The 27,216-nt window shown below is 41.8% G+C and overlaps 1 protein-coding gene across 1 annotated transcript in view; it reads right to left on the reverse strand.

Annotated features, from left to right (window-relative positions):
- Positions 1-2,000: 2,000 nt before the first annotated feature.
- LOC126100790 (odorant receptor Or2-like) overlaps positions 2,001-27,216 on the reverse strand; it is a 48,780-nt gene continuing 23,564 nt past the window's right edge. Inside the window, exons 3-5 of the mRNA XM_049911412.1 lie at positions 16,997-17,095; positions 7,848-8,003; positions 2,001-2,187 (exon numbers count right to left, since the gene is read on the reverse strand). Coding sequence (XP_049767369.1) covers positions 2,125-2,187; positions 7,848-8,003; positions 16,997-17,095 — 318 coding nt within the window. The 3' untranslated portion in view covers positions 2,001-2,124. The remainder of the gene's footprint in view (positions 2,188-7,847; positions 8,004-16,996; positions 17,096-27,216) is intronic.

Below are 27,216 nucleotides of genomic sequence, written 5' to 3' on the forward strand. Positions count from 1 at the left end.
ATGATTTGCCGTCTATTACTACGAACTGCGACCTTCCTGACAGGAAATCACGAATCCAGTCGCACAACTGAGACGATACCCCATACGCCCGCAGCTAGATTAGAAGTCGCTAGTGAGGAACGGTGTCAAAAGCTTTCCGGAAATCTAGAAATACGGAATCAACTTGAGATCCCCCGTCGATAGCGGCCATTACTTCGTGCGAATAAAGAGCTAGCTGCGTTTCACAAGAACGACGTTTTCTGAAGCCATGCTGATTACGTATCAACAGATCGTTCCCTTCAAGGTGATTCATAATATTTGAATACAGTATATGCTCCAAAACCCTACTGCAAACCGACGTCAATGATATAGGTCTGTAGTTCGATGGATTACACCTACTACCCTTCTTAACCACTGGTGCGACCTGCGCAATTTTCCAATCTGTAGGTACAGATCTATCGGTGAGCTAGCGGTTGTATATGATTGCTAAGTAGGGAGCTATTGTATCAGCGTAATCTGAAAGGAACCTAATCGGTATACAATCGGGACCTGAAGACTTGCCCGTATCAAGCGATTTGAGTTGCTTCGCAACCCCTAAGGTATCTACTTCTAAGAAACTCATGCTAGCAGCTACTGTCCAATATCATTAACTTCCATTCTTTATAGGGTCTTAAACTATATTCTGATCTCAAACGTAACGAGAATTGTCCAGCACATTATCTCCGATGAACAGTCACGGACAGAAGTAAAAGCAACTTCAGCTGTGGCCCAGGGTAGTGTGTTGGGACCCTTCATGTTCATGTTGTGTATCAATGGCCTGGCTGTCAATGTTAATAGTATCGCCAGGCGTTTTGGTACGGTTTCAAAGTGCTGCAAAGACTGTCAACTTGTTTTAAACGGTCAGGAATGTAAGACTGTGCGTTTCACAAAAAGCAAAAATGTTGTATCGTATAATAACATATCAGTGAGTCACTGGAATCAGTCAACTCATACAAGCACCGCACCTGAATGTAACACTTTGTGAGGATATGAAATAGAATGATGAATTAGGCTCAGTTGTAGGTAATGTGACTGGAAGACTTTAGTTAGTTTGTAAGATTCTGCGGAAACGCTGTCTACAAAGGAGACTGCTTACAAATCGCCTGTGTGTCCCGTCTTAAAGAGTATTGCTCAAGTGTGTGGGACATACCAAATGGGACAAACAGGAGATATTAAATATCTGGAATCTGCAGTAGACAGTTTTTATCCCTCACGTGATTCTTATACATTTCTAAAGGTGATTTCCCGCGATTCCGCTAAACCTCTCGTTTAGCCAATGGTTCTTGTGGCATGACACGTCTCGAAACTGCTCCATACTGTCAGCTACGCAGTCCAAGTAAACCCAGGATTCTCTCGCCTCGCGCGTTTTGGCGGCCTACAGGCCAGTAGGTGACTTTGATATGCATCCACGTATTTAACATATAGAGTAACTGTATCAGCATTACGGTAAGTTTGTTGTTACTTAACATTAGATTGCAACAACACCACAATCGAAACCCATTTAGCATACCTTCAGTGCATGTAAAACTGCGCATGTAAATATGACACTGCGAATTATGGTATGGTTTTATTTGTGAGCAAAAATTGCTTTAAGGGGCGTTTGAAGACTTTCGCGGGCCTCACGAGGGCTGCAATTACTTCCTCCTTGTAGTTCAAGGTTCCACACTGAGCTAAAATCTAAATATAGTAGTTTTTCACTCATACTAGGTTTTTTGTCCTTCTGTAAAACCTTGCTGAGCAACTTAAGGTATGGTTTCCTGTAAATAGACACATTTCAAGATTTTTTAAACAGGGTACAAAATATCTCATTCAGGGAGATTCACTTTTGCTTCAGACTATTTATTATTACATTTTATTGTAAGTAATTTTTAATTATGCAAAGTTTAATTTACAAAACGCATAAAATAACATACTTCTTTGTAAGTTACGGTATTTAAAGTAAATTCTTAATGTTCAAAACCATTTGTACATTGATTCTTAGAACCTGATAATGAAGAACGTGTAATAAATTAACCTTGGTAAATAATGTAAGAGAGTGTGGGCTACATCATGGTGATCTACAATCCAAAACATTTTAGCATTGCCCTGCTATTTCATTTTTACCTGCTAGTCATTTTTCTGGTTCATCTGAAGTAGTAATGTGAAGTAGGAGTAGGAGCCGTTCAACAACTGGAAAGCAGAGAGAAGTATCAACATGTGTACAGAAAGCTGTCATAGAAAATGTGTGTAAATGAGTTATAGAGATAGGATTATTATGAACTAAAGCATGTTTTTCTATACTGTAATTCTGTCCTGAACTTAACGATCAACGCTATCGTAGTTGTGTAACTGATGAATATAGAAGTTATTTACATGATCTTGGAAAGGACATTGAACATAATCAATAGAATAAAACTCACAGATGTTTAATGTAGTGCAGACAGTTTTCTCGTGCACTAGAGTGTAATGACACGAAGGCAAAATATCACAGCTTGTGTCTATAGTAAAGCGTTACACTCTACTTTTGATTCTCTTGACCAAGGTGCAATATTGTACACAGCATTTTACTTTTGACACTTTGGAACTAAGAAGTTCGTATAAAGAAATATCCAATTTTATTGACTGCAGAATTACTATATTTGGATCTTATTCAAAAATGAATCCACATAATGGGAATTAAAGGCACAAAACAAACTTATGTCTGCAGAGGAATAAACACACAGAAATAGTACAACAGCGTAAATTATATTTTCAAAGATTCCACTTGTGGTTCTTATGCAGAAGTGTTTCTACACCTAAAATTTAATTTAAAGTTTGTTTTCTACTGCGGCAATGAAAATAAGTAGCAAGGAATATTCATCGGTCCGAAGATGTTAAAATTAGTAATCTTACCTGAAAAGTAGAACGTGCAAAGACTCATTCACGCAAACAGATCATACCCATTTTCACTGCTAAAGGAACATATACGTTAAGGGGAAAAAGATTGCAACACCAAAAATTAATTATTGTAGAGTAATGAAATTTCAGGAATACATTAGTCTGTGTAAAAATATGTAAGTAATTAACATTGCAGAATCACAAATTAATGTAAGCACGAGATGAACCACTGAAAATGTGAAATACTGAATGAAAGCATGCAAATTTGCATGCATTGTGTTGAACAGGTACTGAGTGTCAGTTTGTAGGATCGAGTTCCATGTCTGTTGCACTTGGTCGGTCATTACAAGGACGATTAATTCTGGTTGTGGATGACATTGGAGCTGTGGTCCCATGATGTCCCATACGTGTTCGATTGGAGACGGATGTGGTGATCGAACAGGCCAAGGCAACATGTCGACACTCTGTAGAGCATGTTGGGTTACAACTGCGGTATGTAGGTCAGCGTTATTCAGTTCGAAAACACCCCCTCAAATGGTGTTCATGAATGGCAGCACAACAAGTCGAATCACCAGACACAGACTGACGTACAGATTTTCAATCAGGGTGCGTGGGATAACCACGAAGATGCTATTACTGTCATATGAAATCGCATTCCATACCATAACTCCAGGTGCAGATCAAGTGTGTCTATCACGCAGACAAGTTGGTTGCAAGTCCTCAACTGGCCTCCTTTAACCAACAAACGGCTATCGCTGGCAGTTAGGTAGAACCAACTTTCATCAGAAAACCCAATAGACCTCCACCCAACCCTCCAATGAGCTTTCTCTTGTCATCACTGAAGTAGCAAATTGAGGTGATTTGGGATCAGTGGAATACACGCTACAAGGCGTCTGACTCGGAGCTATTCTTCAAGTAACCGATTTGTAACAGTTTGTTGTGTCAGTGTCATGCCAACAGCTGCTTAAAATGATGTTGTAGATGCAGCATGATGCGCCAGACCCATAAACCGAACATGATGGTATTCCCTCTCGGTAGTGCCATGTAGCCATCGGGAGCCCGGTCTACTTGTGACCGTACATGCTCGTGATCACCGCTGCTAGAGAAAATGTACAGTGGCTACATCCCTGTCAAGTCATTCTGCAATATCGCATAAGCAACATTCAGTTTCTCATAGTCCTATTACACAAACTCAGTCAAACTCAGTGAGGAGTTGATAATGGCGTCTTTGTCTCCTTATAGACATTCTTGAATAACGTAAACTCACTACGTCCAATCTCAAAGGTAACTAACGCTCCCAACCATTGCAGCGCGTATTAGTAAACCTGATTTTCACGAATGTAGTGGCTCTACTAGCGCTGCTCTTATACGACTGGCGCGAAATTTTAGTAGACAACGTCTTTCATATAAAGAAACACACCTTCCAATTTTCGTTTATTTCGCACATCTCTTTCTTGGTGTTACGATTTTTCTCTGTCAGTGTGTAAAAAGCAGCAGCTACGAGGTGCATTCAAGTTCTAAGGCCTCCGATTTTTTTTTCTCTGGACTGGAAAGAAATAGAAACATGCGCATTGTTTTAAAATGAGGCTGTGTTCATTGTCAATACGTCCCAGAGATGGCAGCACTGTATGGCAGATGGAATTTTACCGCCAGCGGCGAGAATGAGAACTGTTTTAAATACTTTTTAATGGCGACGTTTTCCTTACTTGAACAGCGTGCAATCATTCGTTTTCTGAATTTGCCTGGTGTGAAACCAATTTAAATTCATCGACAGTTGAAGGAGACATGTGCTGATGGAGTTATGGATGTGTCAAAAGTGTGTTCGTGGGTGCGACAGTTTAATGAAGGCAGAACATCGTGTGACAACAAACCGAAACAACCTCGGGCTCGCACAAGCCGGTCTGATGACATCATAGAGAAAGTGGAGAGAAATGCTTTGGGGGATCGCCGAATGACTGTTGAACAGATCGCCTCCAGAGTTGGCATTTCTGTGGGTTCTGTGCACACAATCCTGCATGACGACCTGAAAATGCGAAAAGTGTCATCCAGGTGGGTGCCACGAATGCTGACGGACGACCACATGGCTGCCCGTGTGGCATGTTGCCAAGCAATGTTGACGCCCAACGACAGCATGAGTGGGACTTTCTTTTCGTCGGTTGTGACAATGGGTGAGACGTGGATGCCATTTTTCAATCCAGAAACAAAGCGCCAGTCAGCTCAATGGAAGCACACAGACTCACCGCCACCAAAAAAATTTCGGGTAACCGCCAGTGCTGAAAAAATGGTGTCCATGTTCTCGGACAGCGAGGGCGTAATCCTTACCCATTGCGTTCCAAAGGGCGCTACGGTAACAGGTGCATCCTACGAAAATGTTTTGAAGAACAAATTCCTTCCTGCACTGCAACAAAAACGTCCGGGAAGGGCTGCGCGTGTGCTGTTTCACCAAGACAACGCACCCGCACATCGAGCTAACGTTACGCAACAGTTTCTTCGTGATAACAACTTTGAAGTGATTCCTCATGCTCCCTACTGACCTGACCTGGCTCCTAGTGACTTTTGGCTTTTTCCAACAATGAAAGACACTCTCCGTGGCCTCACATTCACCAGCCGTGCTGCTATTGCCTCAGCGATTTTCCAGTGGTCAAAACAGACTCCTAAAGAAGCCTTCGCCGCTGCCATGGAATCATGGCGTCAGCGTTGTGAAAAATGTGTACGTCTGCAGGGCGATTACGTCGAGAAGTAACGCCAGTTTCATCGATTTCGGGTGAGTAGTTAATTAGAAAAAAAATCGGATGCCTTAGAACTTGAATGCACCTCGTACAACTCTCGTTCACCTTTGCTGCTTCTGGAGAGGACTTTAACATGCGTTCCGTTTTTACACCCGTTCTTTTGGCGTTCCTGCAATAGGAAGGTGATGTGTTGTTCCAACAGGATAATGCTCACCCACACACTTCCTGTGAAGCTCAACGCCCTCTGCAAGACTTGCAGCAACTTCCGTGGCCAGCACGATCGCCAGACTTGAATCCAATCGAGCACGTGTGGGATTTGATGTAATGACAAGTGACTCGTACAACTCGTCAGCCAACAACTCTTACATAGTTATGAGAACAGGTGGAACAGGCGTGGCATAACGTATCCCACGACAGTATTTGCTATCTGTACGATCAACTGGATACCAGAGTCAGCACCTGCATCGCCTAACGTGAAGGCTACACCACGTACAATATGGGTGTTCCAGCGTCGCTCGATACCTGATACCCCAGAACCGCTTGTGTTATTGATCTATAAACGTTATCATTTCATGTACTCTATATGCAGTGTTGCAAGAATTAATCTTGTGTGAACTGGAAATTCTAAAAGGATTTACTAGCTTTCCAATGGCAGTGTAATTTTGTAACTTACTGTTTAGGCTATAATAAATAAATTGTCTAAAGTGGTTCAACTTAGGCATCGCTTCCCTACAACATCAACAAAAAATACTTTCATGCTATTCATTCGTATCACAACGGTGGTTACTGCCCACACTACACTCAAGCCCACTACACTGATGTACTGGTGGGCAGGGGCCTGGTCGGGATAGCGGGGATGTGGGCATCTGAAAACAGTTTTTCCAATGAAACAGCAGGTCCAAAGTAAATAAACTCTCTGTGTTCAGTAGATGGAATACAAACTGGTGCAACTGTGGCAGCGTATGAGGCTGTTAGCCAGTCATTTTTGCCAGTAAAAATATTAATTTCGGTGTCGGGACAAAGTCAGAGGAAAAAGGAGTAGAAGAGAATTCACGTCATTACCAGTTGGACGCCGGTTCCAGGAAGAGCTTCGAGCCTAGATCCGACACTGCAGAGGGCAACCAGCAGTTAACAGAAGATCTATCTTCTGCGGTGCCTAGTGTCTATACATAGCAGTCCATAGTGGGCTTGTTGTTAGCACGTTCCACAGGAACAAACAACCTTTGCTGAAGCGACGGTCCTACTCGGCACGTAGGCCGCATTGAATTTTACATTACAGGAAAATATTAATAGAGGAAATAAAATAAAACCTTAAGCTCATACAATGAAGGTTTTCAGGGTCGGATGTCATGGTTGCTGATGAGTCTTCCGGGTTGTATGGTCGTGGTCGAAGAAAGTTTTCGTTTCCTGGCGTTTCGTCCATAGCTGTGTTGGACATCTTCGCAGGTGCTCCCGGCGACATTGAGTCTTGCCGACTGATGAGTCGGACGTCGGAGAGCGACATAAATACTGTGTAAATTATTTGAGACACACACACGTACACACACACACACACACACACACACACACACACACACACACACACACACAGCTGGCGATACTGCACTCTTTTGAATTCTCCGTGTTGTGCTCTTGGCCCGTCTGAAAAAGCTGGGTCATCACCTAACGAGAATGAATGAGATGTAGTGCTCGAGAAAGTGGAAAGGGCTTAGAATCTCTCACAGATCCTAGACTTAGGATTTTGCTGTAATAATCACTAAACAACGACAGTTTACTCTAGAATGACATTTGTTTACCGTTAAAATATGCCCAAACAGGATCTTGGACACAGCATACAGTTACGTCGTCGACAGGACGTTAAACCGTCGCGCTGCTCCTTTCCTTCCTTTCTTCCTTCCTTCCTGCGAACCACTGATCATTCGAGAACTCGTATCGCCAGAAATATTCGTGACGACCATAGTTTTCTTATCCGAAGGGACTCATTGTAGAAGACACTGTCGTTCCCATAATTTTGTTCGCAAGATTTGTTACACACTGTACATGTTCTCCTAGAGACCGTTGAGCTTTCTACGCGAAAATAATCTTCACAGATTTTCGTTTAGGTTATGCTACTAAATGATGAGGTACACCGTGTTACTCAAGTAGACCCTCTGGCACGTCACCCACCAGTGCAAATCTATGCATTCTCCTCACACACGTGCTGGCGTCATCGTCAAATAATACGATATAAGACTCGGTACTCACCAACAGGAAAGTTTCTCGAGACAGCTTGTAAAATTTACAGGCCGTGAGGCTGATGGGTCTCTGCATGCGTGCCAGGCAGATCCTGAGCGTCTTCCTGAATCTAGCGTCTGTTTCTGGCCAGTTGCAACTGTATGCCGAGAACTGGAGGCTCTCGCTCTGAAACATGAACAATCAGGCCTGCAAACAGGGAGCCGCTAGTGTAGGTTGTTAGAAACTGAGACTTCCAAAATAACCTACGACTCAAGTTGCAATAAAACGAGGACATTCGCAGATTGGAAACATGTTCTCGTAAAACACAGGTTTATTGATGCACTGATATGAAATTTCAACTTTGACTGCGAGCAAAGTAAAATGTTTCTATTAGATATTTGATAATATAGTCTCTGAGAAAACTAACAAGACACGTATGTAAGAGAGTAATTAAGAATGAATAAGAAATTAATCTAGAAAAAGCGAAGAAACGGAAACGGAACAACATATCTGACGTACGTAAATTGTTACAAGTTTTAGAATACTGTAGACTAGATACGGTTTTCGTGACATAGTGTGGAAATATTTCTGGAGCGGGCATTCGGATGCGCAGAATTGATTTTATGTTGTCAACATACATTGCCACCGTGATCACGTGATCTCGGGAAGTTTTTTTCCTAATGCGTCCTATGAATTTTGAATGTCATTCTATGGCTAGTACAGACAGACTCCTTTCACAGGAGCTGTGGATGTGGCACAGGCGTTTTATTTGCGTCTTGGTACCTGGAATAATTTTGAAGAGGAAAATGAAGGGGCATCACATAACGGCACCGTCACGGCAGCGTGTGTTCACACTGTCCCTCGCGTCACATCAAGTCAATTCGCTTAGCACAGTACCGAATGGCAAAAGTGATGTGACAAAAAGTCAGAGTACAGCACTGGAACTCAGGAACTAACAACGACAACGTTAATAACGGGCAAAGAAAACTTATAATGGATGTTATTGACCAGTTTTGTTTGTTAAAATGTTGAGAAGTAAACAACATTTCAAGACCTCGACATTAATCTGCAAGGAAAACTGTATAATTGCAAGGTGTATAACTTTGCTTCCGCCGCTTTTTCCCCAACATTTGAGGCTTTAGTGAAACAAATTGGTTACACATGTATCATTCAAAGTATTTTCCATCGCTGGCCACTACTTTGAAGCGATCCACGAATCGATCAAATTTGTGACTTCTTCTTGGGATCGGAAGTGTTGGTCAACCAGGCCATGCGCCATTGATCTAAACAGGTATAGTCAGAGGGAGAAATAACTTGAGAATACGGCGGGTGGAGTAGGACTTCCCATTTTAACGTTTCCAAGTTTGTTTTGATCTCTTTTGCAACGTGGGGTCGCGTGTTGTCGTGCTGCTAAATCACTTTATCGTGCCTCTCGCTGTATTGCGGCCGTTTGTCTTAATTCTCTGCTCAAACGCATTAACTGAGTTCGATAACGACCACCTGTGATTGTTTCGCTTGGTTTTAACACCTCGTAGTACACAACACCGAGCTGGTCCCACCAAATGCAGAGCATGAAACGGAGCCGTGAATATTCGGTTTGGCCGTCGACGTGAAAGCATGGCTGGGATATCCCCATGATTTTTTGCGTCTAGGATTATCGTAATGAATCCATTTTTCGTCCCAGGTCACAATGCGATGCAGAAATCCCTTCCGTTTTGGCCTCTGAAGCAACTGTTCACAAAAACACACACGCCGTTCAACGTCTCTTGGTTTCAGCTCACACGGGATCCAAGTTCCTTCTTTCTCAGTCATGCCCATAGCCTTGAAACGTTTTGAAATGGCTTGCTGTGTCACTCCCACTAATCGTGCCAATTCTTCTTGAGTTTGACGCGAGTCTTCAATGTCTCTAATTCTGCATCTTCGAAAATATTCTCTCTTCCACCACTACGCCTGTCTACGACGTTCTTGAAGCGTTGAAACCACTCACGACACTAATAGCGTCCTTACCATACGTACCTGAGAGCATTCGATTAGGCTTAGCCGCTTTTTTCTTCATATTGAAACAAAACAGTAACATCTCCCGCAAATGAAGAGAAACTTTATGATGCAGACACAAATCGATTAATGTTTGAATGAGAAACTTTATGATGCAGACACAAATCGACTAATGTTTGAATGAGGTTATGTTGACCGAGGTCCAAGCTAACTGCCTGACGTTTGCGATCTGTTTCTTTCGACCGCTACTTTCCGTTGTCGCCACCTATCGGCAGGCCGGGCAGAGTGGCCGAGCGGTTCTAGGCACTTCAGTCTGGAACCGCGAGACCGCTACGGTCGCAGGTTCGAATCCTGCCTCGGGCATGGATGTGTGCGATGTCCTTAGGTTAGTTAGGTTTAAGTAGTTCTGAGTTCTAGGGGACTGATGACTTCAGATGTTGAGTCCCATAGTGCTCAGAACCATTTGAACCATTTTGAACCTATCGGCAAACGGCGGAAGCAAAGTTGTACACCTTTTACAAACACCTAAGACAATAGCCATAAAGAAATAAATGGAGCCTGTGTACCTTATCCATGCTGCTTTTTCCTAATATCACTAGTAATGATGATGTGATGTTTTGGTTTTGTGGGGCGCTCAACTGCGTGGTTATCAGCGCCCGTACAATTACTCAATCTTTGCTCAGTCCAATTTCGCCACTTTCCTGGATGATGATGAAATGAGGAGGACAACACAAACACCCAGTCATCTCGAGGCAGGTGAAAATCCCTGACCCCGCCGGGAATCGAACCCGGGACCCCGTGCTCGGGAAGCGAGAACGCTACCGCGAGACCACGAGCGGCGGACCACTAGTAATGTCGTAAACAACTGTATTTTGCCCTTTATTAAAGATGATCTTTTCACTTAAAACGTTATTTAATTAAAATAGCTTCGGTAACTTATTTCTGTACGTTGTGGGCGTCAGCAGTACTCCGTTATTGTGAAAATTTTTTTTTTGCTTTCAGGTATCTCTGACAGTGAATGGGAATGAACAGTGAATGGGAAAAATACGAAAAAGATTAAAAAGACACAACAGCTCGAAGTCCACTTCTATAACATGAGTGAGCGCATCGAAAATAGGTTAATTTATGTTATTAGGAGACGACTACAACGTCAAAACTTTCTCCCCGAGAAACCTCGACGTACCATGATGTGACGTGACGGACCGTTGACGGCCTGTTGTATGGCGCCATTTCAAATGCATGACGACATGTTTTGGCGTGACGTGAACCGATGTGACGTGACGTGATGGCCAGTATGAACTGGGCTAAACAAAACAAGGAGTCCCGAGATCATATGACAATTCCAATCTGCTGTTGAGAACATGCACAGAAAGCAAAGCTCACTCCAGAGATATTTCTGCTCTGTGGTTTGTGACTGGTACTGTTGCAATATGGGTTTCAGGCAGGCATTTGCAACTGCCCAAGAGCTATGCGGGCCATCCACTGACGTAATCCTGCAGCTGGAAGCTGTGTTAGCGTTGGTACTGCAGTGTGCAATGTGCCGTTTTGCCTTCAGTGATTGACTGGCCCGCTACATGCTGTAACACAAAACAGCGTTTCCACAGGTGACTACGTGACAAGATCCTACCTCTTGTCAAACCACACTCAGCTCCGGAGTACAAATGCTCCCAGCTCAGACGATAGAGCTCCTAAACGATTACTTAGCCCTTGAGCACAAACATATTTTCGTTCTCAATGCCGGGTGAGTCTACCCCTTTGTTCCGAACGGGCGGCTGCCTCAGTCATCTGTCGCCTATTGAGCTGTGAGCTTCGTCTGTTGTGAAAGAAACAAACTCTTGGCTACACAGTAAGAACAGATATGTGCACTCACTGGTTGCATTGGGACCTTTCTCAAACAATTTCAAAGAAACTATTAGCTAAAAAAAATTGATTCTCACACACATCATAGCCTCATTCGTTAGCTTCATGATGAATTGGCTATCATTTCGGCCGCGCAGGATTAGCCGAGCGGTCTGAGGCGCCGCAGTCATAGACTGCGCGGCTGGTCCCGGCAGAGGTACGAATCCTCTCTCGGTCATGGGTGTGAGATTATGTCCTTAGGGTAATTTAGGTTAAGTAGTGTGTAAGCTTAGGGACTGATGACCTTAGCAGTTAAGTCCCATAAGATTTCACACGCATTTGAACAGCTATCATTTCCTTAATGGTCATAGTTATTATATTTATTAAGATATTGTGCGAAATTCGAATAGTTTTCACTGAAAACAGGGGACACTATGCGTCAGATCACCTATTGCTGCTTACTAAATGGAGATAACATATTTATCTTTTCTTTATACTTGAGGTGAGATCTATATCTATCACCACTCTCGGGAGATGGATTGTTGGTAGTGCACTCACTTCCGATCATGTGTGTAAATGGTTGGTTGGAGGCTAAATATTTGTATGATCCCCCACATCTCACGAACGGTACGACATACCGGGATGCCGGCCTGTGTGGCCGAGCGGTTCTAGGCGCTTCAGTCTGCAATCGCGCGACCGTTACGGTCGCAGGTTCGAATACTGCCTCGGACATGGATGTGTGTGATGTCTTTATGTTAGTTAGGTTTAAGTAGTTGTAAGTTCCAGGGGACTGATGACCTCAGATGTTAAGTCCCATAGTGCTCAGAGCCATTTGAACCATTACGTGATGATTTTTTGGCAAATAATAGCATTCAAACTGGACGGTATTTTGCTACATAGCTAATATGCAAAACTTTCTTACCTACTGTGATACGTAAGTAACACTGACATATAATTTTCTGTATATCTTTATTCTACAGTTGGAGGTCAGCCACTTAGGTAGTCTATTCCAGCTGTCTTATCGTTGTCCAGAAAGACATTACTGTTCTCCTGACAGTCTCCTTGCCATGAAGGAGTCGTGGTTTGACATTAAGTAGTCGCATATCTTCATTTTATTAAAAATTCCCGCAAAATCTTACGTTATGTCCAAATCCAAAAGGTAATAGTCGCCTATACGTAGCTGCTGCATTATTCCTCGGAGCTCTTCCATTATAACACCCAATTTAACGTCGCCTAATTCAACTTTATATTGTAGAGCCACAGGAAGTTTACTTTTCTCGAAACTGTTTCCAGTGCTTCCTTGCCGAATTTTTCCAGAATTCCTCTTGCTGTTTCACTACCGTTTCTGTTATGAGAAAAGGTAGCTTTGCTTTGACACTGTGTCTCTCTGTGACTAACTTAGAGGATTTGCTACGTAGATAATTGTTATATGATCCACACATCTCCTTAATTAACATTACAGAGCGTTCTTTCTGTAACTGCTCCTTAGAGGTCACTTGATCACAGGTTTTAACAACCATACTGTTATCACAAAGCGATTCTGTAATGGGTGTAATTATTCTTGCTAAGGAGAGTGCCGTATTCGGTATAATTATTACTACCAATATCAGTAACAAGATCGTCCACATTTTCCAGTAATAACCGCAAACCAAAGCGTTCGTTGGTTGCTTTTGTCTTCCTCCCTCTAACTGAGGGATGTATAGCGCTTCGGAGGAATCGATGTTGACACTTCCAGATACCTCAAAATACTGATCAGTTGCAACTACCATGCATCCTTTTGCACTCAAAAGATAAAAGATGGTGGCACTTCCATTCACGTAATCTTCTGGACATGCCTACTAACAAGGGAGCCTCCCCATCGAACCCCCCTCAGATTTAGTTATAAGTTGGCACAGTGGATAGGCCTTGAAAAACTGAACACAGGTAAGTCGAGAAAACAGGAAGAAGTTGTGTGGAACTATAAAAAAAAATAAGCAAAATATACAAACTGAGTAGTCCATGTGCAAGATAGGCAACATCACACAGTTTGAGAGCTCAGAAGCGCGATGGTCGCATGGATAGCGTGAGCAACTCCGGAATAAGAGGGCTTTGGTTCAAGTCTACCCTCGAGTGAAAAATTTTTGTTTCTTTATTTTCGCAAAGTTATGATCTGTCCGTTCGTTCATTGACGCCTCTGTTCACTGTAGTAAGTTTAGTGTGTGTTTTGCGATCGCACCGCAAAACCGTGCGATTAGTAGACAAAAGGACGTGCCTCTCCAATGGGAACCGACAACATTTGATACCAAGGTCATAGGTCAACCGATTCCTCCACGGGAAAACAAGTCTGATATATTCTATACCATACTGGTGACGGCATGTGCGTCACATGACAGGAATATGTTGTCGAGCCACCTAACTTGTCCACTTGGCGAATGGGTAAAAAGCTTCTTCTACCTTGCCCGATTTAGGTTTTCTTGTGGATGTGATAGTCACTCCCAAAAAAGTGATGAAAACATAAGAGGTTGTCACAAACTGCAACAGATGAATGCAACAGTTTCACAGTCGCACAGTTTTCCCTGTGTTCTGTCAAAACATATGTTTTTAACGTTTTGAAATTTTTTCGTGAGTAGACCGTCAAATCCTGCATATCTCCAAGCAAATCTGAACATGTCCTGGAATTTTGGAGAGCAAAGTTGATTATGTGTGAGTGCCTGAACTTTGATAATTGTCTGAAAATAAAAAATTTTCACTCGAGGGAAGATTTGAACCAAGGACCTCTCGTACCGCAGTTCCATACGCTAACCACGGGACCACGGCGCTCGTGAGCTCACAATTTCTTGTTATGTTGCCTATCTTGCACATGGACTACTCAGTTTGTATATTTTGTTAATTTTTTTTCGTAGTTCTATACAACTTCTTCCTGTTTTCTCGATTGATCTGTGTTCAGTTTTCCAAGGCCTGTCCACTGTGCCAACTTATAACTAAATCTGAGGGGGGGGGGGGGGGGGGTGCGATGGGAAGGTTCCCTTGTAAGTTTGGTCGTATTTGCAATCTATGGATGCCAATAACTTCATTTAGTGTCTCACTTTCTCACGGGGGCCTCCTTCGCCCGGAATAGGTTTGGAGGCAGAGGTTCAGGCGTCTTTCGAAGAAGAATCCACATTCGGACGCTACCTGGGATCATACGTGGGTGGGTCAACATGCATTACGTTCAGAATAGTGTCAAAAGATGGATCCACATTCGGATGCTACTCGAGACTTAACACAGTGATAAAGGGAATAGCATGATCACACTAAACAAAAATGACTTTGTAGATAGGATCCTGTCCTTCTTTGAATCTAATAATATCGTGTCCTTCTTTGAATCTAATAATATCACAGAATTGCCTCACAACCTTACCAAACGATTTTTAACTAAAATAAAAAAGCCATTAAAATTCTAATACCACTCTCTCTGAACATGAAAAAAGAACATATATAGTATTGAATCCAAATACACCAAAATTACGAACGTACTCAAGGACACATAAACAGAACTTGCCCTGTAATTAACTGCATAAATAGCCCATCATATCTGATAAACAAAAAACTAAACACAATAACAAACCTAATTATTTCAACAAAAGTACACAACCAAAAATTCACATAATATGAGAAATAAAAGACGTACAGATACCACCTAACGATAAATTTATTTGATTTGATGCCACAAATTTATACCCCACTATACCGGTACAGGAAACTATCCAAGTCATAAAATGTAGCCTCTTACGATATAGGAAATATCAATGACTGGAACACTTCAAATTATGAATCTTTTGGAAATAGTACTACCACAAAATTATTTTGAATTTAACAACAAAGTTTATACCCAATCAAATGGAGTAACCATGAGTAATAATGTAGCAGTCACATTAGCCGACATTTTCCTAACTTTTCCTAAATTCTCTGAAAGAGAAATTCTTTAACTCAAATTAGTCTCCTGTTAACGAGATTTTATAGCTTACTATTTTAATGATGTAGATGACACCCACACAGTTATACTACAAATTTAAAACACCAAAGCAGAATACAGTACATAATGAGACACTAACTCGAGAAATATCATCTAAACAAAAAATAAGAAACATACCAACAGTCTAGCGTGTTAGATCTCCAACAGAGTTAATGCAGGTTTTGTAAAGGCAGCTAGCCTTTTGCACCAGTAACAACCTTTCAATAAAATTATGTTCCAGCGCCAATAGACCACCCGAACATGAAACCCAGTCATGTATAAAGTCCCATGTAGAAACTGTATTAACTTTTAAATTGACCAGACAGATAGAAATTTTAACGTAAGATATAAAGAACACATTAGAAACAGCAAGACTAATCAGTAGAGCTTTTTCCTGCTTTTTAAAAATGAAAACCACATTGCTGATATAATCGAAAATGCACTCCAAGCCCTGCATGGAATACCAAAAGCTCTTGAAAAATTAGTACTCTATATACACACGAGAAAATACCTTAAAAATATGAAACGAGCATACAGAATTTAGACACAAATACCACCTCAAATACTACATTGAAATTTTAGAACACCAAAAAGGATGACTCGGGAATAGCATAAGTAACAATGAAAGACAATCGCGAAAAAATGGTAGTTAGGAAAATAAGAAAATAAGAAAGGAAAATAAATAATAAAATTATAAACATACGACGTCGTAAGTGTAGAACTGTCAAACCATAATTAAAGTATTATTATCAATATATTTACGTCAGTTACTGTCTAATCAAAACATTGACAGTGATAAGACAGTTTATTAATGGCGTTTATGGATGTCACATCATTCTGGACATGAGTACAAGTCACTTTAATGTAAATGACACTGATATTTACATACGGTCTCACCATAATCATATAAGCAAGTATTTGACAATGGCGATAATTGGGGAAACAGTCTGTTAATAAAGATTAATTTTTATAAGCAACTATTCTTGTACATATTTTTAATAATCGTTCTTTTATACTTGTTGACGTCACAAAATTTGCTTCTTCAGGTAGTGTATTATTCCTTCGCTACCCGAAGGAGAAGAAATGGAAACAGTCGCAGCAAACACTACTGACAGCATTAAATTTTTATTAGTAGTAAATTCGAACAATGAAAGAATGCTCGCTGAATTATCCATACATCAAAGGTTAGTCTTTGATTTGATAGTTTATAGTGTTTCCAGTTCGATAAGCATCGTGTCTGTAGTATCTAATACATAACTATTCTGCAAAATGAAATCAGTGTGCTAGTATACATATTATTATTATTATTATTATTATTGTTGTTATTATTATTATTATTATTATTATTATTATTATTATTATTATTATTTACCTCCAAATAAACTTCGCCTCCATACCAACAGTAGATGAACAGCTGGTAGAACATTGTAGCAAGATATGCTGCATAAGTAGGGAGGTACGCCGTTTCTGTCTGAAATAAGCACAAGAACGACAAAGGTAATGATTAATTAGGAAAAATGATGGATACTAAAATTTGCAGACAATTTATGTGCACTCCCACGAAGTCTTTTACAAAGAGAAAATGAGTACTTTCATATCGTCTGCGTACGCCGTCATTGTGATTAAAAATTACACTTTTACCTAGAGCAGTGTAATATGGAAGAGAAAGGAAGGCTGAATTTTTGTTGTATATTTAATGGGGGAAATAACTGACAAAACTTTTTAATCTAAGCAACAGGAATCACTAAGTTGTGGTGGACACTCTTCTACAACATCAAAAGAAGAAATTAGGATTGGAATGTAGTGGGAGGCATTGATAGATATAAACTGGGATACAATAAGGTTCGATATAATTAATAAGTGTAAAAATGGATTGCAGAGCATCCCCATGTTCTGATGCTCACAACCTAGGAGCACGTGGTAACCTGAAATTATTCGAAGTAACAAGGATCTCAAAAAAACTGAGGCAGGAAAAGAAACTGTTTTCCGCAAAGAGCTGCAGACGTGCCAATTAGGTAGAAGCTTCTGAAACTGTGCAATTATAGGGTGAACAGTATAGTGTGAGGACGCCTGAGAGGAGGTAACCGGGAGCGTTTGATTTTACCCGAGAAAAGTTAAGGACGAAGAGGTACTAGAAATAATAATAGAGGGAATAAGTCTGCGAGAGACCTATATCAAAAGCAGAAATAAGTTAGTGGGATATCTACTAACGCATCCAAGAACGGAAAGACCCATTTCAAGGGAAGAAACAGGTTAGTGGGGTATGTACTGCCACATCCAAGAACAGAAATTCATAGAGCAATGTAGAGGAGAAACTACAGATGCCAATAAAGATTAGATATCTGAAACAGATCATTCAGACTACATTCTGTCCGCCGCTCGTGGTCTCGCGGTAGCGTTCTCGCTTCCCAAGCACGGGGTCCCGGGTTCGATTCCCGGCGGGGTCAGGGATTTTCACCTGCCTCGAGATGACTGGGTGTTTGTGTTGTCCTCATCATTTCATCATCATCCAGGAAAGTGGCGAAATTGGACTGAGCAAAAATTGGGCAATTGTACGGGCGCTGATAACCACGCAGTTGAGCGCCCCACAAAACCAAACATCATCATCATCATCAGAATACATTCTAAAATTCTGTTATTGATGGATGTCAGTGATATTGTACTGTATTTTTGAGAACCACCTCTGCTATCCTTCTATTAGAAGCCTTCTATACTATCGTTTGTGCATTGTAACTCAAGGAATGAATGGCCACAACAATCGAAACTCTAGGAATGTGGAGAACAGTGAACAGGCTACAAGTAATGAAGCTTTTAAACAGATAATGTGCCTAGCAGCCTCCTTCTATTTGTGACTAGAATTATCAGTGAAGGACAGTAAAGGAATAATAAACTACGCTTAGTTATTACAAGAAAGATGGTTCAAATGGCTCTGAGCACTATGGGACTTAACTTCTAAGGTCATCAGTCCCCTATAACTTAGAACTACTTAAACCTAACTAACATAAGGACATCACACACACCATGCCCGATGCAGGATTCGAACCTGCGACCGTAGCGGTCACACGGTTCCAGACTGTAGCGCCTAGAACCGCTCGGTCACCTCGGCCGGCTATTACAAGAAAGCACAGGTCATATCCGCCTATTAGGAGGATGGCAAAAGAGGCGTCCGAAACTACTGTGTAACGTCACTGATATCCACCTCTCGCAGAATCTTAGACCGTATTCTGAACTCAGACGGAGTGGCGGCCGATGATCATGTACTAATTGCTAGTACAGCACACTGTAAATACAGCACAAAATTTATACAATTTCGAATGCAAGCTGGAAACTGCACAAAAATTACACCATTTCTTCTCGAATGCGAGCAGAGACTCGCACTAAAATTATGCCATTTATCTTCTAATTATGCCGGCATGCAAATAAAATGGACGAAAACATCTTTTATAGCGCTCTCTCCGCAACAACTGCAAACCAGTGTCAAGTGCTAAAATGATAGTCAGCCACGCTATGATTAACTCAGAGATGCGACGCTGGTGCCTGTTTTCGATTGCACGCGCTCTGATGTGAGGTCATCCCTGCCGGCACTGTTGGTGCCACGTTCCTCACAGCATCAGGTCATTAATAATGTGCAAGCATAGAGTATGAGGGATCTTGGAGTAGCTCTTGTCATAACGGTGGTATGGTTGAGTGATTTGTATCCCGCAGCTACCAATTTGTTTTCTTGTTTTATTTTATTCTGTCTTTTATTTTATTTGCAGAAGTGCTCTCAACATTCCGTGCTAAGAGCAGTTTTCTTGTCGCTGTACTACTCAACTAGTACTTTTGTTAAGAGATGGCGCTCTGGCCACTATGAAATATCCGATTTTAAGAAAATTATTTAGTGAAAATAGGTAATTTTATGGTTCAAATGGCTCTGAGCACTATGGGACTTAACATCTGTGGTCATCAGTCCCCTAGAATTTAGAACTACTTAAACCTAACTAACCTAAGGACATCACACACATCCATGCCCGAGGCAGGATTCGAACCTGCGACCGTAGCAGTCGCGCGGTTCCGGACTGAGCGCCTAGAACCGCTAGACCACCGCGGCCGGCGTAATTTTATGAATCTTGTTCCTTAAAGCAGGTTGGTTTTATTCAGTATTCCAAAAAAGCATATTATTCTGCACTCTTTTGGCTACAAAACCCTGTAATCTCCGATCAGTGCTACGGCCTTAAGCCTCCTTACTCGGAGGGCCTGTATTCCCACACAGTGCCACTCTACTGGTTGATGTCGGAGCCCGCGTATTGCTACATCAATAACCACCCCATCATCCATGCACTGCTTCCCATAGAGTGCACCCTTCATTGGGCCACCCAGATGGAAGTTGGAAGGTGCGAAATCCGGGCTGTAGGGTAGATGAGGGTTAACGGTCCAGTGAAGTTCTGTGCGCTCCTCTCGGGTGCACAGTTTTCTGTGAGGCCTTGAATTGTCACAGAGAAGGAGAAGTTCGTTTGCATTTTTTTGGCGACGAACACATTGCAGGAGTCACCGCTAAGTGCGGCCGGCCAACATGCAGGAGTTGGGACAGGTTTTGCGTGACGTTGTTGCGATAATGGCTGGCGCCTCACCGACCGACTCGCCGTGCTCTTGTTCACTGCCAGGTCTCAACAGACATTCTGCAAGCGCCTACGAATGTCTGAGATGCTCTGTTCACCGCCAAAAGAAACTCAGTCATGGCTCTGTGGTTGAAACGCACCTCTGTTACAGGTGACATATTGAGGGCTATGTATAGCGCTGTCATCTATCGGAACTTCATGAAACTATAGAGGCTGAAGCAGGAATATTCCACGATGTTCCATGACAAATTTCTCATGTTTTCAACCGAAATTGGCCGAGAAAAAATGTGTTGAATTATTGAAGGCAGAGAAAAAAATGTGTTAACTACTTATTGAAAGCCCTCGTAATATCTTCACTCGATAAAGGACTGAATTTCTTTTCGTCATCCGTCATAGTGTTACTGCGCTAGATCAAGTTGTGCAAACCACAACACGAAATTGTAAAAGAATTTGCAGAATTAAAAGCGCATCGCATAAACTTTGCGTGTAGTCGACTTCAGCGCAAACATTGCTGTGTATGAAACGAAATGTAGAAAAGATACCGAAATTTTATTTAAAGCTGAGAGAAAAACGGTATGTCGTTTCGCTCTCGAGGTATTGGTCTTTATATCCATCGGACGATCGGGAGCCACGCGCCCATTTCTGTCCCTACGAATCTAGAATCACGTGGTCACAACAATCGTCATGTTTCATGAACGGCTCAGTATATCGAAACGAGGTATTTATGCAAATGACAGCACGCAAAGAGACGCGTGTATTTTATGTTAAATATTCGAAACATTTTTGTCACCGAAGTATGGACGTAACTCGTCTCTAGCAGTGAGAGTGCCGGCGAAATAGGACGCATACACGCCAAAAGCGCTTGAGATCTCAAGCATAAAATATGAAGGATTTTCGAGCAGCGGCACACACATCAGTTCCGTATTCTACTGCTTAAGTGCGACTTGGACTGTTTGATTGCCGCAGCAGCTAATATTTAATTTTTTTACTTTATTTTATTCTCGCTTCATTAAACGATTAACTACGAGATTTAAATCTATTTGAACAATTCAATTTATATAGACAAAATTAATGTATTCAATTTAGTTACGATTACTGCCCTTGTAAGTCAGAAAGCTGTAGGCCACCACATTGTAGCAAACATAAAATTTTACACTAGCCGCAACTGCTCAAAGGTAATGATTTCTATCGAACAGAACAACTACCTCCACGTCAACGAAGACCGAAAATGTCGGTAGCGCTTTTCTCACATGGCATCCTGAAAGCCATGGAGAGTGGCAGCCACACAGATGCAGTGTTTCTCGACTTCCAAAAAGTGGTTGTATTGTATTGTACTGTATGTTAACCGGGGGCCTAGAAACGACGGAGAGGCTCCGTCCCCACCACAGCCGCAGTGGTCCACAACCCCACGACGACTACCACACTCCACTTCACCCCTCCGCCGCCCCACACCGAACCACTCTTTCAGGGCTATTGTGCGGTTCGGCCCCCGGTGGAGCCCCCCCCCGTCCCCCCCCCATCCCCCCGTTGTCCTCCAGGCAACGTCTCACACCAGACGAGTGGAACCCCTCCTACTACGTTTGGGTGGTAGAGTAATGGTGGTGTACGCGTACGTGGAGAACTTGTTTGCGCAGCAATCGCCGACATAGTGTAGCTGAAGCGGAATAAGGGGAACCAGCCCGTATTCGCCAAGGCAAATGGAAAACCACCTAAAAACCATCCAGAGACTGGCTGGCTCACCGGACCTCGACACAAGTCCGCCGGGCGTATTCATGCCGGGGACCAGTCGCTCTTTCCCAATGTGGAAAGCCGTGCGTTAGGCCACACGGCTAATCGGGCGCGCAAAAAGTGGATGAGTACCATACTAATACAAAATAACTAAAAAAATGAAATGACGCTGAGCACCCCTTCTAGGGTTGTTCGGCCGGCTGGCCCAAGTCCTTCTATTTGACGGAATTTCGACGAATTGCGGTTAGATAAATATGAGATGAAATGATGAAGACAACACAAGCACTCAGCCCGAAGCGAACAAAATCGTCGGCCCGATCGGGTGTCGATCCTTGAACACCTCGATCTAGAGCCATTGGCGCTGTCCACCAAGCAACGAGCTCAGATACGAAATAACGGAAGTACGATTGTACGGAGTTTCAAACTATATTTTTGACTGGGAGGCCAATTTAACAGTTGACACTGTAGCGTCGGCTCCTGCTGACGTGCTTACTAGCGTCTGCGACTTCCCTGGTGCGCGGATGGTACTTACCTGTGGTGCCCTCTGAAACACTCCTTTCGATCGTTCTTGAGGGTTTCATGGCGTCTCATAAAGTCCCTGTCACGACCACTTTTAGTAACTACCCTCACAGTGTGTGATGTGTGCAGCTTGCAAGGTAAATTACGTGTTATACGGCTCCTCGGATTTAATCGTAAGGGTTATTGACGGACCCGGATAAATTCTGTGCTCCGCTATACTATAACATCAGTCTAAATACTGGCCAACATCGCTTTGATCCTCGAGACACTGTTTCACATCTCACTACTCCACTGTTAAGAATTAAGAGTGCTGGAACTGTAGGAGTTGGACAAAAATATGTGAACACCAAAAACGTGACACATTACCTTGCCTAATACGGTCTAGGAAACCCATTGGGTTCAAATAGTTCAAATGGCTCTAAGCAATACGGGACTTAACATCTGAGGTCATAAGTCCCCTAGACTTAGAACTACTTAAACCTAACTAACCTAAGGACATCACACACATCCAAGCCCGAGGCAGGATTCGAACCTGCGACCGTAGCAGCAGCGCGGTTCCGGACTGAAGCGCCTAGAACCGCTCGGTCACAGTGGCCGGCCCGTTGGGTTCGACACAGTTTCAAGTCGTTTCGTTATTGATCAACAAAGATCCTGAACGGTTTTCAAGGGAACCTTGTATAATTCCTCCTGCAAAAAGGTGGCAAGTTCGGGTGACGATGACACAGGTGAATAGCGATCAAGCACACGTCTCTGCAAAGAAGACCACAAGCACCCAATGACATTGTGATCTCATGATTATGATTGCCAGGGGAGATGCGACAGTTCATCTCCGTGCACACGAAACCAGTCCTGGACGATGCGAGCTGTGGGAACAGGGCTTTGTCGTCTTCTAGCAAAGCATCACAGCTGACGAACAATCACTGCACCATGGGTTAACCCTTTCGGCCACGGCGTCCTCATATAAGGACGTACTACGTAAATGCGTAGTAAATTAAAATTCGTTAAATTTTACCATTTTCGATTGTTGTCCTCATATTGTCACAAGCAGTGAGTTTATTTGAGAACAGTGGCGACATCTCCTGTCAGACTGCGGTAACACAAAACAAAGCTGAATGTTCACAGTCACATGGACGCTTCCCAGTAATCTTTGTATCTCCCATCAGCCGGTTAATATTTTCTGAGTTTAGGTAAAAAAAGTTATTTGTGCGTAGAAAGGTGCATCCTTGAAAGGTGCATCCTTGAAGGTGGAAACTAAAGGTGTCTTTCAGAACGAAAGGCAAGTGAAATATTTATAACTTTATACATGTTTCCAAATGAGGACGTCGTGATTGAAAGGTTGTATTAGCATCTTACGGTGATTTCACAATGCCCCGAGTCCAAGACAGCTGAAGACCACTTACAGAAGAAGCAGTTATAGAGCTCCTTAATTCATCTGAAATTGACGATCTATCAGATGATCCTGTAGATAATTTTGAACAAGAGGACAATGATGGAGGTAATGTTAGACGGTTTCTATCATACGGTAAATTGTAAGCTGAGTAGCCTAGACGCAAAGCCCGCTAACCGCATGATAAGTGACACTTAGGTACTCACGAAACACTCGCCTCATTCAAACGACAATGCACTGGCAGCGAGAATGCTATTGTTGCGTACGAATTTGATACAGCGTAGCCAACCTAAAGCTGAATAAGAAAATATCCGTTCTAATCGTAATAGAGTGAAAGTTACCCTTGAATACCCAGATTGGTAAGTCTGATTTTCACGTGTTTTGCATCCGGACATGGAAGGGCAACAGCCACGCCTCCTGGGCATTTACCGGTCTTTTGCACCCGAAGACAAACATGCAGCTAGCTGCTTTTGAAAGCGAACACGATTTTTGACAGCCATTTTCGACGGTTTATAGCCGGTTTTGCAACCTGAAACATATTCCATCACCTAGGCGCTGAAAATATCTATACGGCCGTGTGCCCACCTCAAAAACGGCATAAAATGAATTTAGCGGCTTTTTCATCTGGGTTATTCAGATGTACGTTTTTGATGCGGTTTTCGCCGGCCGTGGTGGTCTAACGGTTCTAGACGCGCAGTCCGGAACCGCGCAACTACTACGGTCGCAGGTTCGAATCCTGCCTGGGGCATGGATGTGTGTGATGTCCTTAGGTTAGTTAGGTTTAAGTAGTTCTAAGTTCTAGGGGACTGATGAGCACAGATGTTAAGTCCCATAGTGCTCACAGCCATTTGAACCATTTGATGCGGTTTTCTTTTTGTAATAGCATTTTTTATTATAGATTCTGGAGAAATAGGTTGAAATAGATCGGCCAGAAATTATTCAAGTTTAAAAATAACATGTGGGAGGGGTCGACAAGATGGATTTTCTGATCACAGTTTATCGCACTTCATCATATCGCGAAAGTGGACACTTCGCATGTTTGCTCATGCAGTTGATATTGCATGTGAAAATGCATGGATTGAGTACAAGGAAAAAGTATCAGAATTAGGTGTTCCTAAAAATAAGACCCTTGATTTGCTTCACTTTAGGCAAATGTGGCCAAAGCACTGACAAAAATAGATAAGCCAGCTGCCAGGAAAAGGGGGCGTTCCACTTGTGAGAGTAGAACTTCAAAACAAGCCAATGCGGAAGTTTGTCCAGAAGCTGATGTTCGTTTGGACAAAGTTCGCGGGCATCTTCCAGTGGTGAGTGACAAAAAATCATTTGACAGGTGCAAGAAAACGGGTTGCAAAGGCAAAACCAAACTTTGTTCTGTAAAACGTAACATTCACTTACGACTGGATAGGAAAAGAAATTGTTTCTTTGATTATCATTCTTCACAAGTGTTTATGTATAACATCATTAAGTGAGCTTTGTGTAATTTATGTACTTTGGTGAAATAAAATCAAATAAAATACTTTGACTTTTCGACTTATACTGCACCAACTTGAACACAACGTCCGCATTTGGGGACACGTTGTATCCTCTCTTGGGGGGGGGGGGGGGGGCACCTCGGAATATTTTATACATCTAAAAAATCATAATTTAATTCGAACAACGTGGATAGCAACGCCATGATTTTTGTTCGATAAAAAAAATAATTCGTGACCGAAAGGGTGAAATTTGACCAACCAAAGCGATCACATAAGCCTTAGCAGTAATGCGTCCTTGCAGCACAGCCATTCTTCACGTGGAATACCACGATACGGGTGCCCAAATCATCACCAAACGCCTGCCAAGTTTCACTCCTGAGACGTAAATTGGCCATGCTCAAATTCACTAAGGTCAAACATAATGCACTCACAACTACAGAAGAAGCATAATAAATTCCTGAAAATCGAATTGGCAAGTACTCTATATATATATATATATATATATATATATATATATATATATATATATATATATATATATATATATATATAAAATGAAGGAAGTACTGGGAAGAACGGAAGAAAAAGAAACACCATAAGTCTTAAGTTGTATGCGGTCTATAGCTGGCCAAATTCATAATTTAAAAATATATATATATATATATATATATATATATATATTTTAAATTATGAATTTGGCCAGCTATAGACCGCATACAACTTAAGACTTATGGTGTTTCTTTTTCTTCCGTTCTTCCCAGTACTTCCTTCATTTTCTCGCCAACTGCTCGTCTCTGCTCATCTGTCCACACTCTCTTGGGTCGAGGTTTTGGCGCATCTTCTTCATAGTTTGCGTTTTCTATAAGTAGCCTAAAGTTATTCCTGTCACGTATTATTTCTTCTGTAACACCTATTTTGTTGGCGTCTTTCTTTACTGCTTCTATCCATCCTACAGTGTTTTTCAGCTTACTAACGTAATTAAAAATTTTCTTTGTAATCCGTGTTTCTTCCATTCTTTTTAAATGTCCATAAAATTTTAGCCGTCTCTTCCTCATTGTATCTGTGATCTTTCCTGTATTTTTGTATAGGTCTTCATTTCTCCTTTTAATCCACCTATTTTCCTTGTTTTTCTCAGGACCTAGAATTTTTCTTAATATTTTTCTCTCTCTTTTTTCTAGTTCTCTTAATTCGCCTTTCTTATTCAATGTTAGGCACTCTGATCCATATGTTGCTTGTGTCCTAATAACTGAATTATAATGTTTAATCTTTGCTTGTACGGATATTGATTTCTTATTGTAGTAGTTTTGTGCTAATTTATATGCAAATTCCAACTGTTTTGTTCTTTCTTTATTTGTTGTGTTATCCAGTCCATTGGCTTGGATCCACTCCCCCAGGTATTTGAATCTATCAACTCTTTTAATTTTTCCATACTTTGTTTTCATAAACTTTTCTGTATTATGTTTGTGTTCTATATACTCGGTTTTTTCGTAGGATATTTTTAGCCCAGTCTTTTCAGCAATCTCGTGTAACATATCAAGCATATATATACCGGAACATTAAAACATGTGAGTATAAATTATAAATCTTCTAGATCCACGAATTGGCACAATATCCCGTCAAAACAAATGTTTCCTCGACTCATCTCACATCGTCCAGGAGAAAACAGATTGAAATCAGTTGTCTGATTAAAAAAAGAGGATGACACGCAGAAGGAGAGGAGGAAACCAAATGAAAATTTATGGATTAAGAGGGTATGTGATGTTATTTCAATGATTACAAAATCGAGTCAAATTTACGAAAAAGTTGGCAGTATGCTCCCACTTATCGGTATGATGTTGCACCTCTCTCTGACTTGAATGCATACATTGGTTCGGTTGGGAAGGGTTAC

Source organism: Schistocerca cancellata, chromosome 9 (genome assembly GCF_023864275.1).
Source record: "Schistocerca cancellata isolate TAMUIC-IGC-003103 chromosome 9, iqSchCanc2.1, whole genome shotgun sequence".
NCBI classification, from domain to species: Eukaryota; Metazoa; Arthropoda; class Insecta; order Orthoptera; family Acrididae; genus Schistocerca; species Schistocerca cancellata.